The sequence below is a fragment of the Porites lutea genome, chromosome 12 (assembly GCF_958299795.1).
Source record: "Porites lutea chromosome 12, jaPorLute2.1, whole genome shotgun sequence".
Classification (NCBI taxonomy): domain Eukaryota; kingdom Metazoa; phylum Cnidaria; class Anthozoa; order Scleractinia; family Poritidae; genus Porites; species Porites lutea.
This window is the reverse complement of record NC_133212.1, coordinates 557,416-571,289: the sequence shown is the minus strand read 5'-3', so window position 1 is coordinate 571,289 and position 13,874 is coordinate 557,416. Positions and strand designations below refer to the sequence as shown.

The following is a 13,874-nucleotide window of genomic DNA, read 5'->3' as shown; positions in this document are numbered from 1 at the left end:
TCAGATAACAATGACCTCAACCAGGTTTGCGTCCAGCCGTCCAGCGGTTTTAGTGAAAACAAGGGTTTGGGGAGGGTGCTCAGTCTGGCGGGCTCATAAAACCTGATCTCGGTCATTTTCATCACTCACAGCACGAGCTTAAAATCAAATAAACCAATCACATCTCAAAGCAAGTGCATGTAGCCGCGGCAAGCCATATACGGCGCGGCCTTTTGTGCGGGAAAACGCGTGTGTGCAAGTAACGATTGTTTTTTATTTATTTCTTATTGGTTAAGAAGAAGGCGCAAAATTTTCAACCAATCACAAAGCATAGCAATGCAAAATATAACCACCCATGAATTTCAACGATAGTTAAGTCCTCAGAGACAAAGTCAAATGGGTAAACTATACGCGTCTCATCGCTCGGCCCTTCGAGAGAAAGGCGACTGTTCGAAGTTAACGCAAGACAAATAAAGTCATCTCCCTCTCAAATAACTGGCCAGAACACCAACCAGATTTTTTTTTGTCCACAGTGAAGAGAACAGGCCGACTTTTAGATTTCTGGCTCAGGAACTTGCAGACGTTCTGATGGAGTTGAAAAATAACAATGGGCACGGGGATGAACATCTTTAGTGAAAGCCCTCTCTTCAAACGTACCCAACTTCAATGTAAAAGAATATTCCCTACCCTTCCAGTGCTAGTGTATAACGCCCCGTTGTCAACTTTGTTTACCGTTTATTGGCGTTCAAAATGGCCGACGGAAGCTCATTTCCAGGAGTTTCTCCGCCATTTTTAACCTCGAGAAGGCCTGAGAACGACGTTGTGAGTCGAGTATCAATATCGGTCGTAATAGATATCAACACAGAGTCACGTTTACTTTTAACCGCATTTCCCTGTGTGTATTATGAGCAGTGATATTGTTATTTAAACAGTCTCTATAGCTGTTGACTTACTTACTTACTTACTTTTTTTTTTACCAAGAAATAGCCTTTGATTACTGCCTAACACCACTGTTTGTGAGGCCATAGTTTTCGAAATGCCTGTGTGAAGGCTAGAGTTCGAAGTACAAATTCCGTAGAAACGACACATTTTTACCTTTGAGTAATCATTCAAACCCCCGCCCCCCCCCCAACCACCCCCCGTCCAGAAAAATCTCTTTCGCTCCTAGAAGAAAACTCTAAATTTCATTTTAGATCCAAGATATAGTTTCTCAGGATAACCAAAGCTCATCGAGTTAAAATTTAAAAAGTACAATGTAATAATAGACGTAGTAATAGTAGTTTTCTCGTTGGGTGGTTACTGGTTACCCCCAACAACAGTTAGACTTAGAATAAAGTTTATTAATTAGAACTTTGTACATAAATTTGTAAGTATTTCATAACTTTCTTTTACTGAATAGTTTTAGATAAAAAAAGGTTCACTTTAAAGTGGACCCGTGATTGACACTTGATCTTACAGAATTTTAAGCCAATCGAAACAAAGGGCACGTTTGATTGTTCAGCACGTGAATAGCACGTGACAGAAATGTTTTCAATTTGCATATTTCCCTGGCAAAGGAACAACAAAACTTACCAATAGACCTTTGTCACGCGGCAGCCATTTTGTCTCAGGTGATTTAAAAAGCTTTGTTTATGCAAGGCTAGCCTCGTAGAGAGAACGAGGTTAGCCGTGCATAAACAAAGCTTTTTAAATCACCTGAGACAAAATGGCCGCCGCGTGACACAGGTCTATACGGAAGTCTCGGATGCAAAATTACAGGTGGAAAAAAAAAGACTTAAGAAGCAATAAAAAGATGTAAATTTGTTGTTCTTAAAACTAAAACTCAGCTTTTTTACACTCTGTATTGCATATGCAACGTAAAAAGACAGGACAGAAAGATTATGAAGTATTTCAGTGCCCATAACAGCATCTGTAATCGCTATATTCGGCACTTTAGAAACGAGAAAGAAACTGTACCGAGTTAACATTCGCAAAGACTTCGGGCCAATAGCTGGCTGAATGGCGCGCAAAAATGGCGCGTCCCCAGTAATGATCCCAGAAGTCTTTGCGAAACTATTTTGTCCCAATGGGCCCTTTTCTCGAAAGTCCCGATAATTAACAGGCCCGCAAAGCTGTTGTTGTTTACATGCAAGATAGAGGTTTCAATAGCTTGGCATCTAACATGATAAAACTATCAGTTAATGAAACAAAATGCAATAGTTTGCTAGCCAGGATCCGCGCTTTTATTCTTGATATTTTGATTTTAATATTTGATTTCGGGCCGGAAAAGCTACCGGGACTTTCAAGAAACGGGCCCCAGTTTCCTGTCTTAAAGTGGCAAGGTTTATGAGTGCATATGTGTTAACCAAATTTAGTACCACAGTAGGTATAAAATGGTTAATGAATATATTAAAATTCTGATAATGACCTTTAGGTTATCTGAATAAAATTTAACAAGCTCGCAATTTGCTTTTTGTTTTTGATCATTCTTCGTTCGATGATCATGACGATGATCATTACGTAAACCGCTCGCTTTTTAAGTGAAGCTCCGAAAACCGGCACCTTCTACGCGGGCTAAGAAGACAACTAAGAGAAGTTATTAGTGACTATTTTATTTCTAGTTTAACTCTACCCGACTCCCCCTTCCTCTTTTAAGAATATTTTTTGATTCGTGATCCAGCGCTAGGAATCCAGGATCCTACTAACGATTTAAATCCAGAATCCAAAGTCCACTAACAAGCTATCCCGAATCCACAGCATGGGATCGAGCAAGCGGAATCCAAGACTTTCCAGAATTACCTCCCGCCTTACAACTTACAGTGCCTGTAGTGTAACTATTCAAATGGACGCTTTTGATTGACCTGCCGTTTCCTGTAATAGTTCTTTAGTCTGGTGTTTTAACACCGACATTTTTTCAAAGGCTGCATTTCCCCTATTTGATCTCTTATGTTATTCAACTGAACTATCTCCTTTCCAGTGAACTGACGATGCCTTACGGCCGCTGCTCCCGTTGCTTTTTACGCTTTTTTCACTTCCCCTACTGCTGTTACTCAGTCGTTCGTCGCGATCGTCCTCGCATTTCGCTGGCGATTTCTTGGATTTTTCTTGAGTAATGCTTGATGAGCTTCCTGGGGAAGAACCAGTCTCTGCGCCGCCATCGCTCTTGGCTTTTCGCTCCTGCACTGCTGTTGTTGCAATTAGACATGAACAAGTTAACTTTCATCCTTTTTCATTGCTAAAAATTAACTCTGCTGTATGTTTGCCAAAACTTTTCACATATGAAAACCCCAAAAATTAAAGTACAAACTTCAGAAAGCCGAGTAATTTGAAAAAAACCGTCAAAATATGTCTGAATGTAAATGAGTGACGTCCTTAAAGTATTACTCTATCAGTCAGCCCTTCACGTTGCTTTTATTCCGTGTTTCAAAGGCTTTTTCTTTAACACGGAACATTATATTGCATTCAATTGTGGCCTTTCGTGCGTTGGTACTAACTAAAGACAGGTTATTTTTATGAGGGTTTGATACACTCTAAATATCTCTGCTTTATAAATGATATGAAAAATTAATGACCTCTGGCTACTTACCTGTCGACAAAGCAGAATTCGACAAAGGTAGAATTTGCATATTAAATATAGTCAGAAAATGGTTGAGATATTCTATTATTTTCCCTTCTTCACTTACCTAGTTTATATTTAAGGCATGCAACTAACTTTTCATAATAGTTTATGCTCTCTCTGAGGTTTCCAAGAAGATGATAAATGTTCCCCAAGCTAGCGCAAGCTTTGCTTTCTCCATCCAAATCTTTCAGTTCTTTCGCAACATGTAGTCTCCTCTGGTGATAATACACAGCTTGATCAAAGTCATTTCTCTGCTCGAAAATGTTTCCCAGATTATTTAAAAGTTTCGCTTCTCCTAGTTTATCGTTAAGCTCCTTCACAAGTCGAAGCCCTTCTTCGTAACATTCGACGGCGCGATCTAAGTCGCCGATGCGTCGGTAGGTACAACCTAGATTACAATACGCTCTCTTTTCCGCGCGCTTGTTTTGTAGTGACTTTGCAATATTGAGGTGTTTTTCATGACAGCTTCTTGCGTCGAAGAACTTTGACGCTTTGTAATACAGTATTCCTAAGCTGCTCAATGCTTCTCCCTCGTTTGCTTTGTCTTTGGACTTGTTATATGCTCGGATTTTTCGTTCGTAATGTTTGACTTGCTCACCAAAAGACTTGCTATTCTCTCCAGCATTCATAGCACCATTTTGGACTTTTTCTTTTTCTCCCCCTATAAACTGAATATCTCCAACTTTCGGTGGCTTCAAAGGCTCATCGACTGCATTGATCCCCACCTGATTCATTTGAGAACAAACGTGTTACCAGCAAGTTTCAACTCTCAACTATTACGCGACAAATCAACTCCACATATTATCTAAACACTCAGTGGGTTTGGGCGCTTGCCAAGTTTACTGAATTTAGAACACCTACAAGCGCAAACTACGCAACTTCCGTTTATACAAATCCGCCATTTACGTAATATCCTCCAATCTCGATCAAGATCTGATTCTCAAAAAGCGTACGATTTGCTCCTATTGACCTGAGATAAAAGCAAGGTACGGTATTATAATGTATGGCAAAATAGACAAAAAGCTATGCATGATTTGGGACCTCGGATATATTCACAAACTGAAGAAATTAGTTCGCTTATTAGGCCAGTGCTTACAATACACTATCAACAAGGGTGACGAAGATTAACTATGTTTTATAACAGAGATTACAGTAAGAGGCCATTTCCGAGTTACCCTAAGCCTATGTTTCAAAGGACTCTCAAAGCGGGGGTATGTGCGAGAGTTATTGGATCAGAACACGGAAGTGGCCATTTTCTTTAAAAAAAGAAATGATTTTATTCTTCACCACTTCTCCCTTCTTCGGTCACAGTTTAATTAAGGTTGTACAAATCAAGTCAAATCCAAATAACAGTTTTATTTTATAGAATAATTTATTACAAAAAAAAAATTTCATATTTTGACATATTTTACAGCCGCAACGGATTTCTAAACCATCGCTAAATTTTCATTTTGCTGATATGTTGTTATTGTTGTTGTTTCCTGTTCCTTTTAATTTGGTTAAATAAACTTATGAATATAATAAGATACTAGTCTTTTAAAGATTAATTCTACTTTCACAACAGAAAACTAGAGTTTGAATAACTCGGTCTCGGTTAGTTGCATGCCTTAAATATAACTTTCAGAATTACTTAATTCAACGCACGGTCATAATAAATTACACTAAGATTACACCGCAATATTTTCTGGATTTCCAAGAGTTGCTAAGCTCTTCTGCGATTTAGTAAGCGTCAAATTAATCTTCTTTTCCATCAAATCCTGTCGTATTTGCTTCAACTCCTTCTGTGCTGCGTCACGATTCTAAGAAAGAAAAGACAACAAATTAATGGTGGGCCAAATCCAAACGAAACTGATCAACTGACCCGGTTAAGGGGGGGGGGGGGGGGGGGGTGTTGGGTAAGTGGGGGATGCGCTGAAACACAAAAATTTCGCTTCATCAACTAAATCTAATCACCCGTAAAAAGATTCATAAGCTGCCGTCTGGGCGCTACTTTATCAGAGCGAGTAATTATTATTAGCGGACGTTACATTTTATTTCCTTCTGAATTTTTAAACTTCTTTTCGTCCACAATCAACAAGAAACAAAATAAAAACACATCAGTTTCGTTTACCTTCATTTCAACTGTCAGTTTCATTTTCAATTCTTCTATTCTTCGTCTAAGCTCTTCAACTTCGTGTTGTAAGCGAGCAAGGGACATGCGCTGGTTTGTCTAGAAATAAATGCAGATATCATAGTAAATATAACATTGGACAGGGTCGTTCGTAGACACCAACAAGGTTCCCTCAAAGACTTCAAACCCCAGGAGAAAGGTTCAGGGAGCAAGCGCGACCTTTTAGCCCAGGTCCTCGATGTAAGGAGAGCCTTGGGAAAGTCACCTGATGCCACAACCTCGTTCCCAAGAGACAGAAGACTGGGAACGAGGTGGCGGGAAAGATGCAGGCACGCGACAGAAACTTGAGACTTCAGAGACTTGAAAAGTGACTGCCGTAGATATTTCCTTTGACGAGGTGGTTAGGGAAGCCCAAATAAGGCCGCATTGAGTTGGATTGTGAATGCACTGTGTGATGAGTGATGGCACGGTAATCAGGTTTCCATCCCAGAAGAAACGTCCTTTGGGCATTGGGTACTATAACCTGAGCAGAAGGAGCTGGTACGTCATTCATGTATAAAGCGACAATCAGCATATTTGCCAGCAAGTGACTTCTTTAGGAGCTACTCGTAAGCTGCAATATCGCTAAAAGGTAAGGCGAAATTCACTGGCCCAAACTAGAGACTTGAATAAGAAAAAAACAAAAGCAAAAAAAATGTACAGATATTAAATGCTTACCTTTTCTGATGGTGACTTGTAATCGCCTCCGCCTCCTCCTTTGTTACCCTCGCGCTCTATAAAAAAAGATCCACAATGAAATCATGTATAAAACAAGAAGTGATTAATGATTTGCCCTAGATTGTTAACCTATTTTCTCGTAGTTTTATTCCAAAAACGCTAGAACTGTGGTGAAGGCTCGGCCCATTCCATTGCTCCCAATTTGTAGCCATCTCATCCTTCCAGTTTGCTTTGTAAAGTAGATAAATGCGCCCTTATTAAGGATTTACATATGTAAAATACATTAAAGAAACCCTTTCATATATTTTTATATTGAAAAACGTCTTGATCAAGCCATACCTTTGCTCTCTAAGTACGACATGAGAACTTTGTGCTGCACATCAACTTCGTGCCTTAGTCGGTTCACTTGGTCATCTAAACTTCCGGTCTTCCTTTTCTCTTCAAAAAACTTCTTTTTCCAGATGTTCTTGGCTATAAAGAGAATAAGGCGTTATTCAAATAAAACTTTATTGACAGAATGCACTGGGAATTCTAATGTAAATATTTAGTGCTACCAACTAAAAAACTGACTGAAAAAAGTCACTGAAATGCTGATAATTGACAACCGTTAGCCCTGTATACCCAAGATTCACTTAAAAAAAGAGCTACATGTAGCACTTCAACATGTCATCTTCATGCAATTAAACCTTATCAGATTAAAGGAGGTTAAAGCAGTACAGTCAACTCTCTCTCAGACGGACACCTTTGGGACCGGCACGAAGTGTCCGTCTTAGAGAGGTGTCCGTCTTATAGAAAGTCAAATAAAGGGAGTAAAGAAAGGCAGGGACAACTATAAGTGTGCGTTTTACAGTGGTGTCCGTCTTATAGAGGTGTCCGTTAAGAGAGAGTCGACTGTAGTCCAATTTGTCTCCCTATTTCCATCCTTGGCAACTCAAAGGGAATGTACATGTAAAAGCTAGACCCAACCACACGATGTTGTTTCGAAAGATCATGCACAGAGGGCATATAACTTTTGTAAAGCAGCCTGCTGCCTGCAGTAGTACCGTGCAACTCTCATGGGTTGAGTGGGTAAAGGGAATAATGCAGGCCTACAGTAATTACAACAAGCTGGCCTGGCATCCATGGGAAGTTTGGGAATGCTAACAAAGCCAAATCTCAAAGGCATCAACCTTAACAAATTAATGCATACATACATTGGTTTCTCTTTTGCAACATCTGATTCTGTAACATCTTTGCCCGTCGGACTTTCGACTCTCTCTCTTTCTCCATATCCACCCTGGCATTCTTTGCTTTCCTCAGCTCTGCCTTCAATTCTTCAATCTCATGACGTTTTCTGTCCTTCGCTGATGCTGTGTCCTTCTCCATTTCTTTATCTCCTTTCTTTAGGTATGTCATGGGAGGTGGAGTCGGCACCTTGGGTATCTGAGGTATTTTAAATTTGTCTTCCAAGATCTCTGTAGGCTTCTTTGCCGGTTTTTTTGCCACTTTCTTTCCTTTAGAAGCATTAACATTGGTATTTCCCCTTCTGCTAACTTTCTTGGTACTGTCTTTGACATTCTTGATGCCATCTTCGTCAGCTTGTTCATTATTATCCTGTAATTTTTCATTCACATTTGCTTCATCATATGCATCACCATTCTCAGCTACACCATAATCATTGACATCAGGCACTGCAACACCTGGGTCATTACTTTCGGCAAATCCATCATCCCTGCGACAAACAAACATTGGAATTAACAATCAACTTACTTAACGAGCAAGACTGAGGCTAGGGACACTATGACATTCAGAGTTGCAATCACCAGATGACTTAGATACAGTCAAAACTCCTGCAGGTGACTATCCAAAATGATTACTGGGACTAGTTACTTTGGATAAGTGGTTGCTATTAATAAGAGGAAGCTGCAAACAGAGGTTTGACTGTATTGAGTCACATTTATTAATAAAGCTTAAAAGGTGGCTACTTTTTATTGGATTAACTGGATGTTTACCCCTATTTGAGGTGTTGCAAAAAGTATTACTGGTTGCATGTTGTTTGGTGGTGTGATTACTGTTCAGTGTCTTTCAATGAATCTTTTTGTAGTTTCTTCAATGGTGTCACAGACAGGTGCAGTCACCAAATGACATAATACAAAAGATTGAAAAGACAAGGAACAATACCTACACCAAAAAAAAAAAATTTAAGCAAACTTAAAGTATTTTCTGCATCACAAAAAGAAACGCCCAGTCTTATGTACTGTCACCAAGAAAATGCACTATCACTAGGAAACGAGTGACCAACATCAATTTTCTCCTAACAATATCCATACATCACCAAGAGAAAACATTATGAGAATTGATAACATGATCACCAAAGGGTAAATGCTTTGATCTTTTATTAAATTCTCTTAACTCATTCTTAAAGGAAATGTATAGAGATCAGTTTGGAGAATTTATATGTGGATATCACGGCTTAAAGGATAAATAGCTGATGTGCCCGTCTCTATGCTGTGCAACCCTTCAAACCTTACTCTTTACTAACTGTGCGCACACTCTCATAACTGGATTTCTCTCACTAAAACCCTTACTAATGTACCCAGTCAAAACCACCTACATGATATCATGTGATCCATTAACAAGATGATTTCCAAATCCCAATTCATTTTCGTCAAGTGTAACTGGTCTTCTTGAACCTTTTGCAGGTGATGGAAATTGAACAAATTTAGATCTCTCTTCGACTTCAATTAAAGTTGGAGGTGTTTCCCTGCGACTTACTGTGACTTCACCAAAAACAGCAGAACTATTAACATCTTCAAAATTCTCTTCATTAATCCCGGGATAATCAGCTCCTTTCAAAACTTCCTGTTCCTTCGGATGACTCCTTTCAAGAGAAGGAGAACGGGAGCGATCTCTCCTTTTCTTTTTCCCTGCTTTTGATTCACCTTTTTTCTTTTTGTCTGGCACAGGTTCATATTCCACAGTTTTACTATTATCACTATTATTTTGATAATCAAAACTACTATCCTTTCTGGGGCCACTTGTTGCCAACTTATCCTGTTGAGCAGGTAATGGAGAAGCTATGACACGCCCTGAAGGAATAGGTGTAGGTGGGGAAATTAATGCTCCATTCTGCCCAGGAACAGGTAAATTTTGCAAAACTTCAGGTTGAATAAACTTAACAGTCCTTGCTTCTGACTGATTGCTGCCAGATGAGCTATCACTCCCTTTCTTCTGCATTCTTTGCTTCTTTGTTTTGGACAAAATACGTTCTGTGGAATCTTCATTTTCATCCATGTTTTCCTTTCTCTCTTTCTTTCTCTTCTCATCCAATCCTGTCACCTCCCCAACATTTCCGCCTCTCCTTTCATCTAAAGACTGGTACCTGTCACCAGTTTCTTGATCTGCGTCACTGCCACCTTCATCTTCAGACATTGACTTAGAAGACCTGCTGCTCCTGCGAAAAGTTTGATCCACTCGTCCAGACTGCTGGCCAGGTGAATAACCACCTGTCAGCATGTCTGCATGAGGTTGCTGCATGTATCCTGCAGGAACACTTGGAAAATGTTGAGGCTGCATTGATGCCATTCCCGCTGAAAAAGAATGATACTTACTTGTAATCACAACAAAGGAATGTTTTGAGCAGTTCCCATTCACAATGATCTAGCTATAGGCACATCAGGATCTGAAATTACCTTTTTTTTATTCGTGTGCCAAGAGATGACTGAATTTTTTTTTCAGTTGCCAGATGGAAAAATTTTGTCAAGAAACAAGAACCACTCACAATAAGTGCCATTGCACTTGACATAAGAGACCAATCCTCACCATCATAACCTCACGTACTGTCTGATGACAAATATAAATTCCTTTTTGTTGCCAGACGAGGGCTATACAGAACGAGGCCAAACATCATGATTATATTTCTACCAAGTGTAAATACACTGTGACATGAAAACAATATTTCATGATAATATACAGTGTTACTTCATTGATACACTCTCAAATTAATTCCTATAATGATATTACCTGTTGTCATTCCATGAGTCTGTATTACTGTGTTTGCAGCATTTTCCACTGGTTTTGCCACAGAGTCATGTGTAGCAGGAAGAATAAATATCTCTGGTGTATATGACTGAAAAAAGTAATCCCTTTTGTTAATTTTTTTTTTCGGCAAATTGTAGAAATAATCCTTCCAAATTTAACATGTCTGTAGTGGCTCCAGACTGTTAGCTAAGTTAGTAAAAATAAGGTGTATGTGTGACGTTCTAAGGTTTGCTGAAACCAGGCTTAAAAATCCAAGAAATTATGTCAAGTAAAATTCAAAAATCCAAGACTCACAAAAACAAGGCAAGAAGACAAGACGTTAAGGCTGGGTGAAAAGCTTCTAAAACACTTGATTTTCTAGAAGGTCACCATAATGCCACCCTTGAATGATAAAAGAGAAACTATTTCATCATCCTTACCACAGGTGGTAAAAAGTCTTTTGCTTTGAGAAAGCGTTCTTGATTTTCTTTCACCTAAAAAGATGTAATTTTAAAAAAGTTAAAAAATAGACTTCAAAGAACTAAATGAATTTACACCAAGGCACCACCAAGATAAACAGGATACAATAATATTAGAGCACTGCCTTGATCCACCAGGCAAGAATAACAGCAATAATAATAATAATAATAATTATAATTATAATAATAATAATAATAATAATAATAATAATAATAATAATATCAGTTACTATCTATATCTTGATATAAGCGACAATGACTTATATTACGACTGAATAATGTAATATCACTGACTGAATTCGAACGTTAGTTTAGTTAAAACACATATATTTGCACAGTATAATTACTGTAACTGCGGGAAATTTTTACATATGTCACATGAAGATTAAGAAAAGGAAATTACTGAACTATTGTAGCATGAATTATGAAAAGAAAATATGACGTGCATTGAAAACAGCTCTATAACCTTTCATTGTTTCTTTTATAAATAATGCACAGAGAAGATTGGAGAAAACACTTCAATTATTAATAAAAACGTGACAGTCTATCCAAAAAGTAAATTAAAACCATCGTCGTTATTGTTTGCTCGCTTGGCAGATGTTTCCCACTACTTTACGAACTGAAGCAAATGGATATTTAATAAACCGATCGAAGGAAGACAAGGGCGATGTATTATTCCGAAAAACAATAGTGAAATAATACTTAGTTCCCATGAAATAAAAACCACCTTTCTGTTAAAAGCTTTAACAATACTATAAAATAAATCTTTCATCTGTCTAGATTGTAAAAACTTACCACGGCCATACATCGACCGACAGAACGAAGAAAAACATAATCTTCTGGCACTACCTCCGATCCTAACTGCTCCTCAATATGATCTCGAACAAGGCTGAGAGAAATATATGGTTGTACTCTAAAAATATAAAGATAAGGTTCAAGATGTGATGCTTCATACCACCATTACATAATATTAAAAATACAATAGCCCCAGGAAATAACATTACAAGCAAGCCTAACATGTCTGCCATCGCTAAAACGGATCTTGTATGGCATTAACAGCTTAAAATTAGGCTTACTTTTTCCATGCAAAACGGCAAATTACCTGACAAAACCAGCCGAAACGGACTCCAGCGCAATATTGTTGAACGCTGTTCGATATTTTTCCAGCCACAGCTCCAAGGGAACGACAAATATGTGTAAATCGGCCAACTATGAAACAAAGTACGAAATGCATGTGCTCGATCAATTTCACAACAGATAATACAAGCGGACTTTAGAGGGAATTTTAGCTAAAGATAAACTTCAATTACCTCGTCTGGTAGTCGTTGTAGACTGCTGTGAGCCGACATGTTTAGCAAAAGTCAGATCTAATCAAAACCGGTCATCTTTTAGCTAAGAAAACAGGGAAATTATTATGAGACCACTCCGTTTCAATCACTGTTGTCAAGGATTTATTTATTGCCCTCTTGCTGTTGTTAATCACGTGACGCGTCCTGGTGACGTCATTTCAGTCGTGCTCTGAGAAAAACCTGATTTGATTGGTTGGAAATAAGTCTAATAAAAATGAAATTCCTAGGAGGGCTCAAATATTTACTCAAAGGATCAACTTTAGTCCGCCAAGCAGATTTTAAGATTAAAGCGGCTCATAACACCTATTTACGAAACGACGATGGTAAATAAGTGAAATTTTAAAATTGTTTCATTGCTTCTGATGCTCAGACTTGCATGGCAATTCTTGAAAAAATGAACTGAATGTTAAAAATTTCACAAGAAAATACAATATTATGTTATAAACTTGTAATGAAAAAGGGGGAAAGTCAGGTGTACCGGTGCCAATAGGTTCTTTGCATGACTTGATCACGTGATTAACTTTCGGTAAACCTGAAAAACAGTTCACTTTTGAAAAATTTTGTCAGCACAAGCTGAAAGAGCATATTAAAAATAGGTAACTTTAGAATTTTCAGCTTTTTCTCAAAAGTGGCGATTGCAACGGCCGCCGAAAGTTGGAAGCATTTGTTGTATGAGATTTTGCCACCCAGTCACGCTTGCATGGTTTTCCATACAAATTCTTGTAATTTCGAAATTTTCAAAACTGTCATGAAATATTTTCTTAAGCATTACAGGGCTCAAATCTCCTTTCAATTCATAACAGACAATTTGAGCCCTTAAATGCGCAAGAGAAAGATTAAACGACAGTTTAAAAAAATTTTAGAATTTACAAGGATTTGTATGGAAAACCATGCAAGCGTGACTTGGTGGCAAAAGTTGTTTTTCTCATACAAATGCTTCTAACTTTTAGCGGCTGTTGCAATCGCTACTTTTGAGATATACGGTTGAAAATTCTCATATTACCTAATTTTAATATGCTCTTTCAGCGTCTTCCAACAAAATTTTTCAAAAGCGAACTGTTTTCGCGTTTACCAAAAGTTGATCACGTGACAACAGTCGTGAAGGAGACTGAGAGGGAGGGGAGGGGAGGGGAGGGGAGGGGAGGGAAGAGAACGGACTATTATCCGACGGAATTTTCGATTGTGCTCTGGGCTATAGAGTTTTTTCTTCTTTTTCAAGCGGTATTAAAACCCACAAAACTAAACCTTCGATGGTTGTTGTTGTTCTTGAAACTCATTTCGCGGAAGAGGAAGCCTTAGCAAAGTCTTCATCAGTATAAAAAAACTGAGTAAGATACCCTTCGACGGTTTTTTTTAACTTTTGACGTGGACAAGTCAGGGCAAAACCGTCAACTCCGCTGGAAAGAGCGCCTTTAAATTAATAAAATAGTGATTTTTCGAAAACTTACAACTAATAAAATTGCCAAGATTGAAAGTAAAACGTCTTAAGCGAGAGAAGGAATATAGCTTCTCAAAGACGCGAAGTTTTACAGACGTTTGTATGGTGGGGGGCTTTCAAACTTGACAATTTTACATGCCCTCTTAATTTGAGAAGACACACGAATCTTAGCAAACTAAAAGCAGCTCTCGCCTGTAAAATATTT

General features: G+C 38.3%; 3 protein-coding genes across 4 annotated transcripts in view; 1 reads left to right on the top strand and 2 right to left on the bottom strand.

The window, feature by feature from the left end:
• LOC140953941 (tyrosine-protein kinase SYK-like) overlaps positions 1-765 on the top strand; it is a 14,074-nt gene extending 13,309 nt beyond the window's left edge. The window contains exon 13 of one of the 2 annotated variants that reach the window (XM_073403322.1): positions 513-765. In XM_073403322.1, the coding sequence (XP_073259423.1) occupies positions 513-612 (100 nt within the window). In that variant the 3' untranslated portion in view covers positions 613-765. The remainder of the gene's footprint in view (positions 1-512) is intronic. The other variant, XM_073403321.1, reaches the window with a different exon arrangement.
• Positions 766-2,073: 1,308 nt separating this feature from the next.
• On the bottom strand, positions 2,074-4,686 carry LOC140953942 (uncharacterized). Its single transcript, XM_073403323.1, has 2 exons — positions 3,642-4,686; positions 2,074-3,143 (listed from the first exon to the last, which is right to left on the bottom strand). The coding sequence occupies exons 1-2, from the start codon at positions 4,309-4,311 to the stop codon at positions 2,908-2,910; spliced, it is 906 nt and encodes a 301-aa protein (XP_073259424.1). The 5' UTR covers positions 4,312-4,686; the 3' UTR covers positions 2,074-2,907.
• A 227-nt stretch (positions 4,687-4,913) lies between these two features.
• Positions 4,914-12,493, bottom strand: LOC140921374 (uncharacterized). Its single transcript, XM_073371375.1, has 11 exons — positions 12,193-12,493; positions 11,985-12,091; positions 11,678-11,795; positions 10,844-10,897; positions 10,407-10,512; positions 8,998-9,973; positions 7,598-8,115; positions 6,744-6,875; positions 6,405-6,460; positions 5,688-5,786; positions 4,914-5,376 (listed from the first exon to the last, which is right to left on the bottom strand). The coding sequence occupies exons 1-11, from the start codon at positions 12,229-12,231 to the stop codon at positions 5,245-5,247; spliced, it is 2,337 nt and encodes a 778-aa protein (XP_073227476.1). The 5' UTR covers positions 12,232-12,493; the 3' UTR covers positions 4,914-5,244.
• Between the last annotated feature and the right edge of the window lie 1,381 nt (positions 12,494-13,874).